The 22,774-nt window shown below is 36.0% G+C and overlaps 1 protein-coding gene across 2 annotated transcripts in view; it reads left to right on the top strand.

Annotated features, from left to right (window-relative positions):
- Positions 1 to 22,774, top strand: part of CNTLN (centlein) — a 187,485-nt gene that overhangs the window by 160,804 nt on the left and 3,907 nt on the right. Inside the window, exons 21-24 of one of the 2 annotated variants that reach the window (XM_071730388.1) lie at positions 50 to 187; positions 506 to 691; positions 16,655 to 16,840; positions 18,149 to 18,226. In XM_071730388.1, the coding sequence (XP_071586489.1) occupies positions 50 to 187; positions 506 to 691; positions 16,655 to 16,840; positions 18,149 to 18,226 (588 nt within the window). The remainder of the gene's footprint in view (positions 1 to 49; positions 188 to 505; positions 692 to 16,654; positions 16,841 to 18,148; positions 18,227 to 22,774) is intronic. The other variant, XM_071730387.1, reaches the window with a different exon arrangement.

The following is a 22,774-nucleotide window of genomic DNA, read 5'->3' as shown; positions in this document are numbered from 1 at the left end:
AATGTCTATATTCTAACAGTATAATGTTCCTGGCCTTTCCTTCCTGCAGGTAAAGGCACTGTCTGAAGACTGTTCAAACAAAAAAACTTCCATTGATTCACTGAAACAAAGACTTAATGTAGCTACAAAAGAAAAGTCTAAATATGAGCAATTGTATCTCAAGGCTAAAGATGAGTTGGAGAAAAAGGTAAATGAGAGTTGTGATGGTTCCTCTGTGAAACGTTTCCATGATCCTTTTTAAATGAAATGCTGCAAGGTCATCGGCTTAGACTTTTTAAATATGGAAAGGGAAAAAAAGCAATAAGGTGTTTCTCTGTTTTTATTCAATCACCTGACTGCAATCGAGGAGCTCAAACATGGATTTAATGACTTGTATTTCATATGTTGCAAGTGCACTGTTCTGTGATGTTGATCAGCATGTGGGAGGTTGGTTTGTTTGTGTTCTACCATACCCACCTGTCAGCTTTTATCATATCACTGGTGTTTCTCTGTGGATGAATTTCAGGATCTTACACTTACCAATCTAGAGAGCAAAATGATTGAGACGGAATGTGCCATGACTCAACTTGAGACTACAGCATCCCAACAACTACATGGCTTGGCTAAACAGAGTGGACAGGCTTTGGAAACTGTACAGAAGAAGCTGCTGCTCACCAATAACAAAGTAGAAGAATTCATGACATTTGTGAAGGTTTGACTTTTGATTTTGTTTTTTCTTCTGAGTGTTCGCCTAAATAAAGGTATTCTGAAGTGAAAGCAAAGTGTAAAATATTAAATGAAGGTAACCTTTGCTATGTTGCATGTTTTGGAACAAGTTCCAGCACTGGCCTAGTGTCAGCTCTGAACCAGTCTAAACAGAGGGAAACAGTCAATGCTCTAGGTCTCCTCTAAAGATATAAATTTTATTGGTTGTCTTTTCATATACGGCTGCGAATGTAATTGTAACTGTTAGTTGTATGGCAAGTTATCCTGCAGCAAAAAATTTCCCAGTATGCTTAAGAAAATAACATGCCTGCTGATGAGTGTGAACTTCCTCATTTTCCACATGCATGTTCTTTTATTGCAGAAATATTAACTAACTAATTGCAAAAGTGAAAGCAGTTTTAGATCCAGTATGTAGAGTAGAATATTCTCTTCTTATTTTGCTTAAATATTTAGTAATCTGCTACAATGCATTGTGCCATAATACTGTGTCTGTGGACTTACACAGAGCACTTCATCATATGATTTCAGTGTGAAGTTCTACAGAATGAACTAATCTGTGTTTTGTAACTTAATATTTAAAATACTATTTTTTTCCTGAAATATTCACTTAAAGCCTGTTCAACATATATGTACCTTGAATTTAGAATATCCCCGCCACATACCTACTTTCAGACAAATGAAACAGATCCACTTCTTTACTTTTCTTGGATTCCTTGTAGAAGTCAGGTGCTTTCAGGTGTATTTGAACAAGTCTGATAGCATCTGAAGTAAAGAGCAGTTGTGATATTTTGATACACTGTGGAAAAAAGGCATATATAGTTATCTATTAATGAATAACATTCCACTGTAGATTGAAATCTGGTAGCTTATATACTTGTGCATCTTACATTCTTTCTTCCATCATTAGATAACAAGTCACTGTACACAGCAGTTTTCAGACCTGTTGGGTTGGCCTGGTACCACCCCACGTTCAATTCAGTTTTGAAACTCACATGAAAAAAAGAATTAACGGAATGCTCTTTAAAATTCAAAGACTTTATAAGCTACAGTATCTAAAGTGAAGAACATTACTGAATACAATGACTACTGTTCTTTTAAAAATTAGTTATTTATCTAAAATATAGGGTATCTTCTGTTTGCCTCATTTGATTAGTCTTGGGAAAGTAGTATAAAACTGATTATTGTGCGGTGTGATTCAGAAATATTCTGCCTATTCCTGAATGAACTTACTATTCATGAGGGGGAAATGAGCATTCTTTGAATACAGAATGTTTCCTCGAAGAGGAAGAAACAGGTGTTTTTTCCATACTAATTTTTGGCTGCATCCTAATTTTTGGCTAAGTGTGGGAAGATCTGAATAAGTCTATAATAAAAAGTTTATTCTTGAAAGTATCTGTAATGAGGAAAGTCTTCTGTTAAATAACTATTATGATACTTTCATAATACTTTCATATTCAACTTTCAGTGTTGAATGCTTCTCTGTTAGTTAATGTGAATGTTCAGTAGCATTTACATGATCATACCATATGTGCACAGAATGTCAATATGTAATTACTCCATAAATAATATTAATATTTAAGTAATAAAGCTAAAATGTTGTCTCTTCCCTTGATAAACAATATGAATGCATATTTCAAATAACATTTTTGCTGGATACTGCTCCTCCAAAAAGATTTAAAGAATATAAACATGCTGTTTGTAAATCAAATATTAATTAACAGGGAAGTACTCCATACACTGCCTTATGTAGTTAGGTGCTACATATTTGTGGAAAAAAGTCCTCTGATTTCTGTGATTTTATTAACAATATACTACTGTAAAAAATATAGTTGAAAATCATCGGCAATTCAGTGAAGTTTTGGAGCACATCAAATAAATCTAGTAAAAATACCTCTTTCGTATCTGATGCTGTAACCTGCATAGGAAGAGAGGGCAGTAATCCTTCTTGCACCAGCTCTCCCTTTGAAGTCTGGTCTGTCTGCTTTCTACTCTCTCCAGGTGGCTGTCAGTTTTCCCCTGACCATGGTTCTCACTCAAGTTTCGGTACCTCGAATAAGTTTTTTTCTGTATAGAGATCAATTTTAATCAAGCTTAAACGTCTCTTGCTTAACCTGTTTAACATATTTGTATGATCTTCTTCTGTTTGCTATTTTGATCAATCATAAGCCTGCTTTTTTTTTTTTTTTTTTTTTTTTTTTTTTTTGAGTGCAACTGTAATGTTGTTCTTATTAATCAACTGAATGCAGTTACTTTTTCTAGTCTCTCATGATGTTATTGCTTTTTTGACATACAGCAACTACATCATTTCAGTGTTGCTAATAAGTAGCTACAGCTAATAGACAACAGAGGAACTTCAGAGAAGAGAGTGAGACGCTGTTTATGGCAGACACTGTTACTTGCCTTTAGAGTTACTGGTAACTCAGAACCCCACCATCTTGAATGCATTTGGAACATGAAGTTACACAACCTGGGGAAGAGGTAGAAGTCTGATTGATACACACCACTGGATCAAATTAGAGGGTATGATGAGTTACTAGTTATGCACATATTTGTAATTCACAGTAAAGCATTGCTAGTGGGAGCCCAGTTTGGGACACTCTACCTAGAGTTGCAAGATTTTTGTAATAGATTGTAAAAATAGTTGAATAAATAATTAAAACCAAAAGTTAATATATATAATGTGTTGTTAAGTCACTATTGGACTCATTTTTGCTGGAGTGTGGTATGGCTATCACATATTATGTCCTAAATTACATTTGGTGGGAAGCAACAGGGCACCTAAAATAGTTCAGATTCAGAACAGCTCATTTCTCCAAAGTTGTTACAAGGAAGATATTGTCTCATATAAAATATGAATAGAAATTGTGCACTTCAGCAGTTTATTAAGCAACCAAAAAACCACAGTTCTATAATTAGGTGGTACCTTCTTTATAAATACCTATTTCAGTATGATAGGAAGCAGAACACAATGTTTTTCAAATAAAAAGCAATATAAAGGAAGCAGAAAATGAATTACAGATAGTAACCTGGAAATAAGAGCAGTGATAGGGTATAGAGTATGGAGAAAAGGCTAAAGCTGTCAATATGAAATCTGTGGATTGCATGGCCAAGAGCACTAGTAAAGGGACAGAACTAAAAAATGTAACAAGATAGCTGTTACAGAGTGGATATGACCTATTATTAGATGAAACAGTTCTGTAAATATTGCATGACTATCTCTTTTTTATCTGGAAGAAAGTAGGCTAATGCTATATGAAGATCAGGAAACATCTCCAATCTATAAATAAACAATGGAGGATTTTAAATGATTTCTAGAGAGAAATTACATTTTTAAATTGAGAACTTTAGAAATAATGAATTTATCGGGTTGGTTGAGGATTTTTTCTCTTGCTTACCCCCTTTGAATATGTATTCAGAGTAAGTGCGTATATACTATAATACTGCCATGAGTCTAAAAGAATGATAATATTGAGTTGATATTCAGAAAAGGCAGCCAGGATAAGTATTTTTAGGTCAGTTAGTTTGCCCTCATTTCTTGCTAAAATAATGAAAATGTGATTTTAAAATAAATTATTAAAATAATGAAGTGTATAAGTATGATTATACTTCTTAGAATGGCTTTATGGAAAAATAAGTTGCATTGAATAAATCTGATTTCTTTTCTGGAAGGCAATAAAAGTCAGTCAATAAGGTTACTATTTATGTTAATGAACTGTTTTTTGAGATTTCTGACCTAGCATTGAGACCTCCAGGTAAAAAAACATAGGCTATGCAATATCAATAATATATTAAATGGATTTAAAATGGCCTATGCATTTGATCTGAAAAACAGTTAATGAAATGTAGGTGTTTCTTGACTTCTGTAAAGATCAGAGTTAAATGTAATTTTTAAACATTTTTACAGAAATAGATATCAAATCTTGTTAAAATTTGCCAATGGAATTTATGAAGAAAAATAATAATGAAAATAAGGCTGTAACTGGTAAAGGTACAGTTACGTTAGGTAAACTAGGCTCAAGAAAACATTTTTGTTACAGAGGAACACAAGCTAGCAGGAAGATGGACTAGATGGCTCTGAAAGTGTTTAGGTGCCTTCTATAAAGATACGTGTTTTCATTCCATGCAGCTTCTATCAGCATCATAAATTCTCTTTGAACCATGCATGCAATTTTTACAGTGTTCCATTGTTCAGTATCTTCTGTAACAGGTATTGCAGTAGCACATCCTCAGGTGGATCTTGCCAATTAAGTGCATCATTGCAACCACAGCAAATCATTTTTGTTGTGTTTGTAGTACCTGTGACAACACGTACAGGAAACAGCCATCGGATAAGGTTTAAAAACTTCTATATATAAAGATTCTTGACTGGATATCTATTTAAAATAGGGTACAGCATCTTAGTTTGCTATGAGACTGCCCAAAATGCAGCCTAAAGCTGCAGTAATTCTGTACTCCTGCATCACTGTAGCTTTTTTGTTTGGTTGTTTTTTGTTTGTTTGTTTTGGTAGCTCACCTAGACTTGGACTGTATATTGCTCTTATGGACCCCTGTAAGCTCAAGTCTCAGTAGTGTTGTCTGTCCCATTCAACTTTCACACCAGTGAAACTGATTTTTATAAGTTAATCTGTAGTTACAACATCTGCCTGAATATATATGAAGATATCAGCACTTTTCTGACCTTGAGGAATATGTTTTGAAGTTTTGGTAAGACACCTATTGTCAAATGTGGCTGTAACAAATAGGTGATGGTGGCTGAATCCTTCAAAGTCAGCTAAGTGCATTTCTCACTTCTATAATGCCTCTGTGCTATGGGACTTGTGTGCCCTCCACAGAGGATGCCCACTGAAGTGCAGCTCACATCTGGTCCGTTCTGGCATTGTTCTTGATAGGTCTCCAGTATAACCATCTGATAGAATTGACTGCCAAAATCAAGACCCGTGGTAGTTCACTTGGCAAGCTTAGCAGATTTACCTGGGGATCTTAACACTCTCTTAAGACATCTGCCCTCATTCCTGCTTCTAAGAGCAAGGCATGAGCTAGATGCATTTTCTTCTTGTTCAGTTGTTTGACATACAGCTACATGCAGCTACGCATGTCATAGGATAGGCCTTTTTCCTCCTCTGCTTAACCGAGTGGTGTTCTGACAGTCATTTGACATTCAGTCAACTTACCATGTCCCAGTATACCAGTCCGTCTTACTTATCTGCAGTCTATCTGGAATGCTGGCATCAATTTTGCCATGGCATATTTTCTCCCTTGCTGTCTTGGGCTAGTTTTATATGCAGTTTAAGATAATACTTCTGTGAAAAGCTACACTGCTGAGTGACCCTTACTGCTCATTTCTGGCCCTACTTCCTCCCTCTTCCATGTATGAAATGTCATCATAAACATCTTATGGGTCAATTGTGAGCTGGCTTATGAAAATGCAGTTAACCTTTTGAAAACCTACAGCACTGGCTTTGTATATGACAGAGGGTGAGAGCGGGGACAAGTTTACATGGTTGCAGGCTAGAGATGCTGGGACTGCACTTCAGTGGCAGTGCTAATTACATGAAACTTTCTCCTGTTACTAGAGTACATCTAATTAATAACTCACTATTTTCATGTTAAAAATTCCTGTCAATTGGCTGATTTCTGTTGTTTACCATAATTGTCTTTTTCTCTGGAACTATTGTGTGTTGGGTAAGATAAAGCACTGCCAGGAAACATGTTCTTCTCAGAGTGATCATGCAGATGATGTCTCACTTGATCTTTACTTCAAAATATATAAAAATATTTCTTTAAAAAGAGAGAGAGAAATAGAGATAATATGTAGTTGAATTGGAAGGCTCACATATTTGAGAAATAACTCCGTTGGATTTTATCAGTGCATTTCCAACAAGAGAGCAACAAAAATACACTGCTGCTGTCTGCACCTCCAGCTACAAATTTCTTTGGTTAGAAGTAAATTCTTGCATAGGACTTTCAAAATTCTCCAGTTATGCTGACACAGTAAGAAATTTTCTTCATAGGTATTCTCAAATCCTGTGGATTTAGTGTTCTTGGCAGAACTACTTCTCCAACTGCCTTCCAGGCCAGGGTGTGCAAAGCATGCTTTTTATATGGGTACCCAGATCAGATATGAGATGCCATTTGAATGATCATTTGTTTCTTCATCTAAAAATGCTAAGCATAATAAGTAATTGTAAAATTCTATAATTGACAGAACTAGGCAATTTTTTAATGAAATAGAGCCATAGTTTGCTGTGCAGATGTAAAATGATTTTTCTTGAAAAGTTTACACAAATGTTTATCAACTGTGATAATTTGGGAGTACTGTTTGATCAGTGATTTCTTCAGTGGGTCACTGGGACATTTTGAAAATGACAGGAGATAGAATCATGTAAATCAGCACTGTCAGTTTTGATTTCAAAGTGGACACCTTTAAATATAACTTCAGGATGCTAGCAAATGTTGTCCACTGGGAACACTTAAAAGCCAAAAGATATCTATATTTCATTTATTATACTCCAAACTGCCAACACTTTACCTGGAAAAGTATACCACAATGATTATTTTGTATTGTATAGAGTAGATGATGAATCTGCCTATCTGTGTTCAGTCAAAATCAGAACAATATTTGCTTACAGAGGCTGTATTCCAGTCTGATGACAATCAGTATTCTTATCTGCAGAATACAGACCTTTAAGAGAAAGTGTCCTAGAAGCAAAGCAAAATTTATGTAACTGAAAAAAAGCTTACTATTGGAAATATCAGGCATTTATTGGTTCTTTTTCACTATGTGTGCTTCTTTAGGAAAAAAATGAGAAACACAGCTTTTATTATGAAATACCAACCTTTCTTGGTTCAGAGAAGAAAATGGTGATAAATTAAGATAATCTCCATCAGGATTACTCTGCATCTGGGACTTAGGCAAATTGAATCAAAAGCCTGAATAGTGACAGTGAATATCTATTAGACTGTAAACGGAATAATAGACCATGTGAATTTTAATGAGTGAAGTGAATGGCTGAACTTTTATAGTGTACAGAAAGCATATGGTTAGTGATGCATACAGTGTGCCAGGAACAGCATATAATGTAGATGTCTTAATGGATTCAATCTTGATTACTAAAAATGAAGAATAAATAGAAAGATTTTGAAAAGCTTTTCCTTACTCTTTCTTTGCTTTCTAGGCTTACAGGGATAGCACTTGCTTTTAGTTTTTTACTGTCATAGGTAAAGATGATAACAGAAGTAAAATTCATTGATTTATAGATAGATAGATAGATAGATAGATAGATAGATAGATAGATAGATAGATCCCCTTCTGTATTAAGAGTTTGGAGGAATTGTTTCCTCTAAATTCTTCAACCTATGGTACCACAGTGCAAGTTCTGTCAGGTTTCTGAAGCTGTGCTTGCATATTTCAAGAAAATTTAGATGTATGTCTGACTTACACAGGTGTTTTTGTTGATATTAATGCTGCTAATATTAATGCTGCTGATATTAGTGCTTTCATTTTTTGTACATTGCCTGGGAACCATTCTCATAGAATGTGATTCTCTAGTAGTAGATACTATGTGAACAGATCCAACAAACTTGAGCTACATAGGAAACTTTTTTCTCCAACTCCCAAACAGCTCCCTTTTCTGCCTCAGGGAAAAAAATAATCTGCCAAGTTTTCCAGAGAATGAGACTGCAACAGCCTTAGCTGGGAGCTACTTGTAGACTCTGCACTGTATTCCCTGGAAGGGTATATATCCACTTGTGACTCCTTTAAATGGCTTGGAGAGACTGATTTTTAAAGCTGATACTCAACCCTGTGTGTAACCTAAAGATAGATAGAAAGATGCCTAGCTTGTAGGTAATGGCCATTTTGGTCTGAAAGATAGAAATGATGCTAACTTAAAAAAGGGATAACTAGAAGACTTGGAGGATGGGTGCATGAGTACAAAATAAATAGTAAAGGCTCTGGGCTTGAAGTGATTGGAAAATTTTTATGCAAAATGACAGGAAACATAGCAAAACTTGGAAAGGAGGAGAAAGGTCTCCAGTAATGGTTTATTTAAGAGTTCATGTCTGTTGATCAGATGACTACAAAAGCACCTATATATAAAGCCTTATGAAGTCTCCACATCAGTTCTGAAACATGGGAGTTGAGAGGATTCCCCAGTGGACATACCGGAAGAGCTATGGGGAGGTGTTAAGATTTCTAGGAGGGTGGAATTGTATTAAAAAAACCAAGTGACAGTTTTTTAAGAAAACACAGTTGTTAAGATTTACAGAATCTTTTTGAGAGTGTGAGGCATGCCAGAGCTGACCTCTTAAATTAGGTTTCAAACGCAATTATTTCATCAGTGCAGTGATCTTACACAGGGCATCTGTTTTATAGTTTTTATGCTTTGTGTATGTTTCTGCAGCAAAAAAGCATAGACTCAGACACTGACTTGAGTGTCAGGAATATGATCTTGGTGCTTTTCACGTTGTGGTCACTGACCTGCTATGTGACCTTTGGAGTGTTGCTTCACCTCAGTATTCCTTGGTCTGCCCTGAATATTCTTTGTTTGCTATGTCCAGTATAACTGTGCTGACTTTGTCTGCCCTAACTATTCAGATAATAAACTCTCTGAGACCCCAGGCAGCTCTTACTATACATGTGTGAAGCCGTAGTCTCTGTCGGTACCTTTTTTTCTCTGTGTAAATAACTGTAATATATGATGTCTTAAAGGAAAGATGCGAGTTTTGCTAGTACCTGTGTAAATCAGAGGTAATCCTGGTGAAACCGAAGAATTTACAGCAGGGAAAAAATTAATGCAAATGAGGTAGGACTTAAATGCTGAAGTAAATAGGGTTTTATTATTATTGCTCATTTCACATAAATATAATTTTAAAAACCAATATATTTTGACAGAAACATTCTTCCTGTCACCCCACACTGATTATGCATATTTCAACTCATTCTCTGTTGTAAAGAAAACTATTATTTTTTCCTTATTATAGGTCACAAAACATGGTAATTGTGTTGAAAATTTAGCAGCAGTACAATGAAAGTTGTGGAGTGTTTGTTGATACTTAAAAAAAGGCATTGGTCTGAAAACATTTGGATCTACAACTTCAGGTTTTTTCAGTCTTAAAGTTTAATGTACGGGAGAGATTAGGTAACAGTGAAGCTGTAATGTCATTTATGACAAAATATCCCTCATAACAGTATCTGCTGTATGTTCTATAAATGACATGCCTAGCAGATGCAGTAAGAGAGGCTTCATCCTGACTAAAGTCATGTTACAAAGAATTCTAAGAGAAGAAACAGACTTTTAAGGCAGGATTTCAGGCATAAATGAAACTGTGATAGCTGTACAGCTATGAAGAGAGGATTAGAAAAGAAAAAGAACAAACTGATGAGCATTACAAAACCCCCTAATTTTTTAATCACAAATGGAGTTTTAAAACACCTAAGTATACTCTTTAGAATATATTGTGTACTTCTCTACAGAAATATAGCCTACAATTATTTTAAACAGGGTTTGTTTTGAAAACAATCTAAAATAAAAAACTGGCTGTGACTTAAGTAATTTTTTTATTAATTTGTAAATAAATTGAACTATATTTTAGGACACAGTGCATTGTATTCAATAGCCTTTTCTCACAAATGACAAATATAGATTGAAATATTTTTAATATTCTTCCCAATGGTTTTCTGCATCTGGAGCTGGTTAAGAAAATGCGGTCAAAAGAACATTCTTAATTTTGTGCTGGAAAATAAATGGTTATAAAGATTAATTTGTTGTCAATGGCTTTGAATCAAGAAGGAATAGTATTTTGGTAGAGGATGTAGGATGAGATTGGGAGCAAAGCTATTTTTGAGAAGTGTGGAGAAATACAGTATTTAAACTGTTGCTGACCAAGTGAGACTTTCTTCCCTCTGTTCTCCTAATGACAAGCAGGCATAACACAACCTAAGCCAGCATAGTGGTAATAAATCCAATCTGGATTATCAATCACTTTATCAAATTTTATGCAACACAGTTTCTCATTGTACCTTAATATTCTTCTTCCTTATTGCACTTCAGATGGTTTTTGGATCTGCAGTTCTGAAAGCCCAGACGTTGACTTTTGTGATGATAATCTGAAATCGTGAGGCCATTTTATACTGCATGACTCAAGGGCTTTGTCAAAGCTGCAGTGGGTTTCTCTTTAATAGCTGTAAAACAATATGGTGCAAATCTGTCTACACGTTTCCAGATGCTCTGACTATACTTGGATTGGGGATATTACTGGATTCCTCTTTTCTGATTCACAGGCTTTCACCCATAGCTCAGAGCCATGAAGAAGGCAGGGTTGGTCTAGGATGCTGGACTGGAAAATAAAGATGGCTTTTGCCTTTTGCCAGAGGGGTAGGAGAGGTTGGTAATACTCTGAATTACTTTGATTAGTTTTTCAGATTTTGTCTGTTAAATCCTTAGTTATGCTCACGTGTGTTGAGATTTACTTATGTTAACGGATGTGGAAAATAAAGTTGTAGATAAAACTTCAGTATTGCATTATTTTGTGTGTACATACTGTAAATTTTGGTGGTTTTTTTGTAAATTTTTAAACCAGAGCAGAAACATTGGCTGAAGACAGATAAATGAAACCCACGCATCACATTGTGAATGTAACCTGTACTAAATAGTGTAAAATAGTAGTAAAATATTGCTACCATTTAATATTTGGCAATAGCATTTTTGGTCAGTACTTTGTACTGAATTTAGTGGAGGAATGTAAGACTGGTCTATATCTCCTTTACACTTTTACACTCTGCTTCCAGGGGATCTGCTGGAGTCTCTGAAATCGCATGGGATCTCTGGGGATCATAAGGATTAAGTTAACCTCCTGAGGATGACTTATTCCTGTGGGTCAGAATACTCCATTTTATAGCCCTTGGCCAGACAAATCTGATGCAGAGATAGGTTTTGTCTCTTTTTTTGTCTATGCTCTCATCCCTTTTTGAAAAACAGTTACATCTAGAAGGTATATTTATTTAGCTGAAGGAGCTAGCTGACATGATTTAAATTGTGTGTGTGTGTGTATAGTTATAAAATAAAATGAAATTACTATAAAAGTGTTTTTCTTTGACATGCAGCAAGCATGCTGTGGCATCCATTTAAACATTATTGGAAGTATTTTTAAAGTAATTTTTAGAGAGGCAAGTCAGGATCAGGTAACTGTGCTTTTGTTTAAAGAAACTAGAATGATAGTTTTAGTGGCTAACTATTCTAGTTGGCTGGTAGCAGCTAAGGAATAACTTTGATGGTAACATCTAAGTTGGGAAAATGGCTTTACTTACAAAAAATCCCTTAGAGTTGACATCAAAAAACAAACAAAAAAAAAAAACTGAATATTAATATTACTAAAACTAATAAAGGCATTTTTAGCATATATCAGTATAGTATTGAAGCTACATTCCTTATTGATGCCACTGCAGCAGTTTGTATCATCTGTGTGTGCTTATCAGTTTGAAAACAAGTCTGAAATACACAGTGGGAAATGTTGTAGTTTAAAATCCTATACTTGGCTCCAGAATGCATTGGTTCAGGTTTTCTAAATAACAACAGTATTACACTGTCTTCAGTACATTCACCAACAAAACCTTATATGGGTTAACTCTTTGTTTTTTGTCATTTTCAGATTGGAAATAGTTCTTCCTAACTCAGTTAAAGATGTGTGGCTTTGACATTGAAAACACATGAACTGATGTGTAAATGAAATCACTAATAAGCACACAAAGATGAGGATCTATAAAGCAACCTAAAACCATAGGGAGGCTTTATTTTTCAAGGTTTTTATCTTGTGAAAAATGCATGTAAAAACCTTACTATTGCAACTTGGTAGTGAGAAGTAGGCAGGATGAAAAATAACAGATCACTGAGTGTCTGATCTGAAAGTTCATAAAGTAGCCTTATTTTTCATATATGGGATGTTTTTTTACACATGCCTTACTATATTAAAACTGTTCAGGAGAAATAAAAAATGAAGTGCAAGCTCTCTATGTGTATGGAGAAGGCTGAGGTACTCAGTGACTTTTTTGCCTCAGGCTTCAATGGCAAGGGCTCTAGCCACATCACCCAAGTTGCAGAAGGCCAGAAGAAGGACTGTAAGAAAGATTTGCCCAACATAGGAGGAGAGCAGGCACAAGACCATCTAAAGAACGAAAAAATGCACAAGTCCATGGGACCTGATGATATCCATCTGAGGGAAGTGGCAGACAAAGTTTCAGAGCTGCTTTCTATCATATTTGAAAAGTCATGGCAGTCCAGTGAAGTTCCCACTGTCAGGAAGAGAGGAAACATAACCCCATTTTCAGAAAGGGAAAGAAGGAAGGGAACTACAGGCAAGTCAGTCTCACCTCTATGCCTAGCAAGATCATGGAGCAGAACCTCCAGAAGACTTTGCTAAGGCACGTGGAAAATGAAGGCATGGTTGGTGGCAACAAGCATGGCTTCACCAAGCACCTGAAAAATCATGCCTGATACATTCACTGTTTTTTCACAATGGAGTCCAGTACTGATGAACAAGAGGGGAGCAACTTTCATCATTTGATGCTGTCCTGCATGACATCCTGGTCTCTAAATAGGAAAGATTATGGAATGGATAAACCACTTGGTAGATAAGAAAATGGCTGGATGGTCTCATTCAAAGAGTTGTGGTCAGTGGCTTGATGTTCTCTTGATGGAGACCAGTGACAGGTGGAGTTCCTCAAGGTTCAGTACTGCAACTGGTGCTGTCTAATATATTTGTCAGTGACATGGACAGTGGGATTGAGTACTTGCTTAGCAAATTTGCTGACAACACCATGCTGTGTGGTGTGGTTGGGACACTGGAGGGAAAGGAGGCCATCCATCAAGTGCAAGATCTTGCACATGGGTTGGGGCAATCCCAAGCACAAATACAGTCTGGGCAGAGAGTGGACTGAGAACAGCCCTGAGGAAAAGGACTTGGGGATGTTGGTTAATGAGAAGCTCAACATGAGGCAGCAATGTGTGTTTTTAGCCTATAAAGCCAACCAGCATAGCTGGGCTACATCAAAAAAAGGGTGGTCAGCAGATCAAGGAAGGTGATTCTTCCCTTCCATTTGGCTCTTGTCAGACCCCAGCTGTGTCCAGTTCTGGAGCCCACAGCACAGGAAAGACATGGGGCTGTTGGGGTGAGTACAGAGGACCATGAAGATGATCAGAGGGCTGGAGAAGCTGTACTGTGAAGACAGGCTGAGAGAGATGGGATTGTCCAGACTGGAGGAGAGGAGGCTCTGGGGAGACTTTATTCTGAAGTTTCAGTACTGAATGGCAGCTGTTAAGAAAGACTGTGACAAACGTTTTAGCAGAGCCTGTAGTGACTGGACAAGGGGGAATGATTTCAATCTGAAAAACAATAGATTTAGGTAGGCTATTATAAAGGAAATCTTTGCTGTGAGGGTGGTGAGACACTGGCGTAGGTTGCCTAGGGAGGTTGTGGATGCCTCCTCCATGGGAGCGTTCAAGACCAGGCTGGATGGGGCTTTGAGCAACCTGGTGTAGTGGAAGGTGTCCCTGCCCATGGCATAGGGGTTGGAACCAGATAATCTTTAAGGTTACTTCCAAGTCAAACTATTCTGTGATGATGATTCTATGGTGATGTAATATGATTATATATAATGTGCATGTTTGCATATCAAAATCTGTAATTTTTTTTCCATGCCATGCATGTTTCTACCTGAGCGTCTCTGTTCTCTTAATCTATTTCTTCATATGAAGTTGATCCCATTTGCTTCAGTTCCCTGCCTCTAGCATTTCAGTCTTCTTCATTCTGCTCAGCTCTGTACTTGCAGACAGTCTATGTACAACATATTTTGTTGGAAATACTGTGAACGGAGGGACCCACCCTTACAACAGAAAATGTGATAAATCTTATTGTACCTCTTCTCCCCAAATTTGTGACATGGTAATTAAATTTTAGCTAAATGCAGAAAAATGTTAAGTTGGAAAGTGGTAGAAAAAGAAATAAATCTTGGGATGGGATGAATTTGTTGTGCTTTCTTCGAAATATATCAGCAAATACTTTCTGACTGTATATTGAGTACACTAGAGGTTGTAGGGTACTTCACCTCAAACACCAGTAATCAGGCTTCATAATTATGCAGTCAGTTTCTGTGAGATGAAGGCATTCTGCAAAAAGATTTTTCAGGAGTTAATCAGCTTACTAGTGAGAGATAGTTAAATAAGATGAGCCCCCATATGTGAAGATAGAAAACTTTATTATCTCATTTTAATCTCAGCCAAAGTGTCTCTTTGACAGTCATGGTTCTGCCTGAGTCATGGAAGCTGAATATGCTACAAGGATCTTCTGACAATGAGTTATTTCTCTTGTCTGTCAGGCAACAGTTATTAAAAAAAAAATTATCTTGCTTTGCTTTGACTTTTTTTTTTACTGTAACATAAATATTGAAGCAAAGCAACTTCAGTTTTATAAACTATGATTTATACTAAGGCTTAGTGTTATTTCATGAAACCAGAGAACTTCAGGAACTGAGAGAGGTAGGAACTTGACTATCAATTCTTTGTGGTGCAGTTTGGCTTATTTTCGTCTATGGAAGGTATTCAAGTCAGTGCTTGTGTGGTGTTGGAGAACAGAAGCCAAAATCAGGTTTGGACTCCATTCAGCTTTCATTCAGTTCAGCAAGGTCTTTTCAGCAGGATGTTTTCATACTGTTCCTTTTATTCTAGTTTTAAATAAACAAAGGAGAGTAGCCTCACTCCTGCTGGGTTCTTTCCTGATAACCACAAGTACCACTTTTTTGTCTAGTCATCTCACTATTTTTTACTTTTCCTGGGTTTCTAGGTTTTTACCTAAGCTATACTAAGTCCTGGTAATCCTGTTCTTTCTACTTGAGATAAAGGTTCTTCTTTCTTGTCATTTAGAACTTTCAAATATTTTAAATAGAATTTTTCTGATTTTCTATTTTGTGTTTTGTTTTTTTTTTTAAGCTGCAAGCACCTTTATGGCTCAGCAGTATATATCATGTTTCAGAAGTTATCACAGAAAAATTGTCCTTTATTATTATTGGCTTTATTAATCACTATTAATTATAGCGATGATAACAAAGGCAGTTTAATTACACATCATTAGCAGCATCAGGCATCTTTGCAAAGCTCTAATTCTTTCCTAAACCTAGCAGTCTTAATGGGATCTAAGTTTGAGGCTTTGTCAGCCCTTCTTCAGACCTTGTCAAAGCTGAGGTTAAAGAACAACACTTCTGTTCTGGCACCTGATTCTTCCTCCCACAGCCTGAACTGGTTTCTGTTTAAAACACCAACCCCCTGCTAAGAGCACCCTTGCAAAGAGACTTCTTGACCTCCTGGACAGACCAGCTGAATAGAGAAGAGAACTCTATGCAAGCCTTTGGTAGTAACACGGTGGACACGTGTGCTCCAAGGATAAACTGCTTATGCTTTGGTAGCCAGGACAGTTTTGAATTACCCTGTCTTGGTGGGAACCAAAATTACAGGTTTTTAATAAAGAAGTATACTGGTGTTTCTTCATGCAGTGAGATATGAATAAGCTTTAAAAAGACCTCTGTTTGGCCACAGTTTGGACACTTGTTATTTCAAGAAAATTTCAGGTATACTTGATGAGGGAAGAAATTCTAATGGCTTCTGCAGGAGCTGCTTTGCTTGCCACTGATAGCATTATAAATACAGCTAATTAGGTGAAAGACATTAATTTAAAAGTTGTGTATATATATTGAAGAGTATTTTATTTTAATGTATTAATTCATATTTTTTGTTCTAAATACAAATATTAAACATTACAACATCTATTCTATTGAGCCAGTGACACAGATTTAAGAATATTCCCATCTAAAGGTGCTTAGTCTAAGTGATGCTATTTTTTTCTGTAGTCTTTGCACTTTAAGAAAAATTGCAATGGACCACTTTTTGCTTGCATCTTTCAGGCTCTATCCAGAGAGTTACAGCAAAGAGTACAAGAGCTGAGAATAAAAATCAAGCAGGCAAAAAAAATGAGAAAAGTGAAAGCATGCAAAAAGAGTCTCTCACAAGAGTCTGTTCAGTTGGCAGCATCTATCCTTAATGTTTCAACAATTGATCTTGAGGAGATCTTAGAAGTGGAAGATGATGAGGTAAGTTATTTTAAGGACTCTTCACTAAAAGTGGGCTAGATCAGAAGGTGCCATCCGTTTCCATTCTTGAGGAAAAAAGTTTCCCAGTAAAGACTGGAATGTCACTATACAACATTATACACATTTAGAACGGAACATCTGAATTTAAATAAAAAAGGTCAGCCTAGAGACTCTTAGAGTATCAAGACTTCAAGCATGGATAAATAAAATATAAATATACTGTTTTGAGCATGCATATGTGGAGAAAATTTTAAAATCCTTAGTAGATTCCTTTTTGTTGAGATGATTAGGCAGTGTTATACATTTTAAAAAGACTTCTGCATTAATGAAACTAAAATTAGAATGTGTCTTGCTGTGCCAGATTGATTCCACTGATCCTTCCTTTCTTGAATTGTGGTACCTATTAAACGTATTTCTAGTAGACAGATGGTTCCTAGGGGTATCCATTGCCTTTTTTGTTGCTTCCATCATACATTTTACTGGGAAATGTTTGATAGTGTTTCATCAAATCAGCCTCTATGAAATAGATAAAGTAATAGGATTTCTTATCTAGATTTATTTAGGCCTGATTAAATAACACCTGTACTTACATTTAACAGGAATGTTTAAGAGTTGACCACTATTGGGGTGTAACAGTATTATAGTGATGACTTAGCTTTAGCCTTATCGGAGCTTTGAATTCCAGAAGTCACAAAAGAGAGTATTCACATAAATAAAAGTGCCTCGTGTATGTATGCACTGATAAGGATTACATATGCAAATACAAATAAAATTGACTGCTGCTCTGTCTATGAACATTTATAAACTCCTGTAAAGTGGTTAATTTTGACAGAATTGTTCCATGCATACCATAATTTCTGTTGTAGTCACTGCTGTGAATATATGTGTAAAACACACACAAATACTTTACCATAATCAGAAAACATATTTAAAATACAGGTGATGAATTTATACTACACAAGTTTTAGAAACATGTTCTTTTTATCAGTACGAAGACTTTGGAACCTTTACATTGAACTTGTAAAATTTGCAGATAGACCACACATGTATCTATATATTCATGTAAAAAGAGCATGCTCTGCACGTTTCTAGGGACATGCACCGAGAAGAATAGGTTTATAAATTTAACAGAGCCCTCACACTTGGTAGATATGCTCCAGATAACTAGTTCTGCAAGCATCCTTCCACTTCTACATGCTACTTATTTAATGTATATCCAGTTATGCGTTTCTTTTTTCATTCATTATGTTCTTTTCAAAGAACATAATGTCAAAATATTGTGTCTGTGTTATATTTTTCTGTTTTTAGGAAACAGCAAAGACAAAAATGGAATGTGAAAAAGATAAACAATGGCTGCAGCATATACAGAAACTTCTTGAAGAACAGGTGCTAAATTTATGTCTTCCCTTAATGAATTATAACTTCCTCCTCTAAGTAGCTAAGTTGTGTTTGGTTGTAATTGATCTTTTACTTTTGTAATCATATTGCCATAGATGGTTCCAAACTATAGGGTGATAAGGCAATGCAAGATCCATGTTTTGTAGCATTTTCTTTTTATTTCTCTTAAAATAGAAGTCTCTGGGTGAAAGTGAGGAAAAGCAAGGATTTGTGAAAGCTTACTTATTAGATAAAACTAGTGAAAAAATGCTGGAGAAAGCCAGCACAAATCTTGGCAAATGTATTAATTGAATTACTGAAATAGTGTGTAGTGCTTGCTAGAGTGCAAAGGATCCATTCTCTGATACCTCTTAGGAAAAAGAGATTTTTTTATTATGTGCCTTTAAAGTTGCTAGTTGATATGGACACCTGAGGAGTTCATGGGTTTCAGTGACCTTTTACTGTGGACCTGTTTCCAGTCAATTCATGTTTTCCTCATAGCCAGACAGCTGTTTATTATCGTGTCTTCTCGCATTCTCTACAATATTTTCTACAGAGACCTCGAGCAGCTTGTTAGTGGGAAGTAAATATTGATTTGGCATCCTGTCAATGCAGAAAGAATGAAAAAATTTCCACCAGAGGCCCCTCAAACATTTTCCTATCGACATTTTCTGGGCAGAGAGGAAAGCTGCATAGAGGATGACAAGGCTGAGACTAGCAGAAATCCCTTAGGGGTCCATTGAGACTGCTGCTGTGACCTGTGTGATACTTTTTCTTCTCTTTCAAGTCTTTTTTTTTAATACACACAGAGTCTGCTGGGATGCTCCCCTCTTGTAAGTGATCAAGGGCAGTTTATTGGCAGGTGAGAGTCCTGCTTTTCTAGCCATAGTCAGCTTTTGTTTGGACATCACTGACAACATATACTGACTGTTGAAACTTTTCCATTATATTTTGGCTGTCTCCTTTATTAAGATGATATGTAGCTGATGTCTGAAAAGAAATAAAATTTGATATATAAAGCCAATTTTCCTAATGCATATTCACTAGCGTGGATCCATTAGCAATGTAGTTAATTTCAGTTAACAATGTGAATGATTGAAAATATTTTGAAAGCCATTTCAAGGGAACACTCACATTCAGATTTATATATCTTATCATTAATAGCTTTTGTGTCTAGATTGTATCTCACAACCAGATTTTTAAGAAATGACAGGTTTTCCTGCTTTCATTATCGAAACTTAGTAACATTAAGACTGCTTCATTGCCACTGTGGAAGAGGAATACCAGTTTGCTTTTCCTGGTTTTATCAGAAATACTTGATTTTTTATTTAACCTTGTAGTGGAACTCATCAGTAAAAGCACAAAAAATTCTTTTTTCACTTAGTTGCTTTAATTTTAAGAATTTTTGTAAAAATTTAAATTTCTTTATTCTCTCCATATTATGGACTACAAAATAGGAATTAGATTTGTGGAATATGACAAACAATTTTTACTCTATGTTGGTATAATTCTTTGGTAAATATTTAAACAATGCTAAGCAGCATTTTATCATTTCACATGATACAGGCAGACAGGAAAAAACAGGGCATGGAGAGTGAGAACATTGATGGGTATGTTACCAACTGTGTTAGGATTGCAAACATTAGCTAAGCATATGGGAGCTCATGGCTCTTGGCTGAATATATTTGTGTGTAAGTTAATACCGGTTTTCAGTAATTTTTGGTTTTCAGTAGTTTTTGCTCCATCTTGTCAGCTTCCTCAAGAGGAGCTCAGAGTGTAAAAGCAGTTCTTAGAAAAGTGACCATCTTTAGAATTGCTTTTTGGGAGCAGCCAGCTCTGCTTTTCATTCCTGTCCATGCCAAGTCATATGAATGGAACTTGCTAAAGATTTTTTGATCTCAATTTGAGAGCAGCTCACAGAAGAGCTCTGTGTAATGAAAGCTTTCTGTCAGGACTTTGCTGGTAACAGACTGTTTACAGGCTGGCAAACTGTGTACCCATTTGCATCTCGAGCAGAGATGCAGGCTTTGCCCTTTTCTGTTATTCTAAGAAAATGTTCATTTGAAAATTGCATCAGATCACTTAATATTGCAGTTTGATATAGCGTCTTTTTGTGCCATTAAGCCTGGACTTTGGAACATAATTGCGTGGCAGTATTGATCTAATTGCCTAGGTTTATTTGTAGACTCCTAATTATTGACTGGAGGTAAATTTAATGGAGAAACCTTTATGAACACTGGGAAACTGCTGCTGTTGCTGTTATACATAATGAACTGGATCATATCCCTCTAGATTATTCTTCAAGCTAATTTTATTCCTCTGTGACAGTACGATAACATTTAAAATGTCATAGACATTTTATTTTTATTACTGACATACGCCATTTTACTGCTACATTAGAACTTGTAGGGGGAAGAGGAAAGCACTAGTTGCTTTTACTGTCATTTTATAGATTCCCCTAAAGTGTGATGATAAAAGAGAGCACACTTCTGTTTCACACTTCATCTGTACCTTAATTTTCAGTTCTCTTTTGACTTGCAAAAGTAATTTTTGTCAGTTTAGAAGAATGTTAATATTTCAATGATAAATATTTTTGCATCCTGAGTCTCACAGACCCTAGTCAGAGTTTGAGTCTTTATTTTTGTCAGTTGTTATAGGAACATGTGGAGAAACTATACCACTGCTAAGAAGTTTACAATTTGGTAGAGGCATCTCTGCATCAGGAAGAATAAGATAATCAAAAAGTGCAGTCTTGTTCTGAATTCTGCAGAGCTGTTAAAAATCACTGACCATCCAGACTTAAAGCCTGAAGGGCCAACAAATGCTTTTTCTGTTGCCTTTTTGTATTTGTACATTAATATCCAGTGGCTAGAGTGTTCTCAGTAAAGTATAAAAATGAAACACCTTAGTAACTGACATAAGGGTAAAAGGTAAAAGGTTCTCTTCCCTATGAAGAATCTGTATGTGGAGAGGCTTCTCAGGCACTCAGGTACCTGCTTAGAGGTGTCTGGGTCATGCACAGGTTTATCAAACAGATGTGTGATTGGGTATGGAGGGAGAAGCTGGGAGAGATATCATATTATAGACCATTGAAGTTTTAGCAGTTCATGATACTTGGAAGAGGAGGGAAGTATTGTCTCAGTATATATGTATCCATACAGTTTGCATGGCAAGTGATGAGGCTTCTACTTATTTTTTTCCCTTCAGATCGGGATGTGTATTTCTTATTATTTAAACCTGGCACAGTATAGTAGTATACAGTAATATAATCATAAAAAAATTATAAAAATAAATTCTTATGAACCAGAAATCTTGTGTAGCTTTTTCCCATCGTATCAAACTTAGAGTTTAACCAAGAAGATTCTTTTCACATAACTTTCACAAGATTTCTTTTACCACCCAAGGCTTTCATTAATTGTGATTGATTGTAAGGAACAGCATCTTGGAACAGTCTTTTAATAATTTTGTGTGTAAGTACAGCATGTTAGCCCAATGCAGCTTACTGTCTGAAGTCTCAAAAAGCCTGTTTTTTAATAAAACACAAATAATCTTTCTAGTTCTTCCAAACATCAAACTGAATGACAGCATTGATTTAGTAAGTCCCTTATGAAACATACAGCACTTGGGATATCACATCTCACATAAACAAAACTACACAATAAAATAGTTTGTCTCATGTACTCATTATGAATCTACAAACCATATTCCAATGGTAAAAACTTCCAGAAAAACTCTCTCCTCTGTTTTGTGGGAACTCTGTAGGTATGTGTATAATCTATCTCTAGAACAGGGTTTGGCAGGGATTTTCCCTAATCCCTTTTTAGGATTTGCCCAGGCTTCTAAATATGGATTTCTTCTGGTATCATCTGGGAATGGGCATTAACAGCTGTGGGTTTTTCCTCTCAGATTTCTTGGGTTGGAATTCACCTGCTTTGTGTCCATTACTCTCTCTCCAGCCTGTGTCTGTCTTCTCCTTCTCTTTGAACAGGTCTCTGCTCATGGCCTGTCCTCTGCTCACATGCACGTCTGTATTCACGTGTGCACTAGCACACCAGTCATACGCCCACCACTACCACAATCACCACAGTCACTAGGTGTACCTATATCTTAAAAAGCGTCGCCACTGCAGTCTGAACCATATTCTCAGCACCTTTAATGCTGTTATTAGACCATCCAAAAGTAACAGATTTTCATGTCATAATGAAACTAAGGGCTCAGTCCTGTGTATTGGCAGTGTTCTGTGGTATAAACCTGTGTTTTATCTCATGCATAAAACCAAAACCAGATTCCATCACCTGTCCTGGACTGAAAAAAAGAGTGATTGACTTAATTACTCTTGAAAAGAATACAGAATCCATGTGTTGTAGAGACGCATGTATATTTATATGATCAGGTGTATACAGCCATCACAAAGGAGGATGGACAAGGAACAAGAATGAAGTTAAGCACTCTAATGTTATTTTTTTTTAACTTTGACTTCTCTAGTGAAATAGGATGGTTTGATCATTACAATGTGAATGTCTTCAGTTTTGTTTCAAGTTACTCTTTGTGGTTCAC

The sequence above is a fragment of the Heliangelus exortis genome, chromosome Z, assembly GCF_036169615.1.
Source record: "Heliangelus exortis chromosome Z, bHelExo1.hap1, whole genome shotgun sequence".
Lineage (NCBI taxonomy): Eukaryota > Metazoa > Chordata > Aves > Apodiformes > Trochilidae > Heliangelus > Heliangelus exortis.
This window is presented reverse-complemented; position numbering and strand designations above follow the sequence as displayed.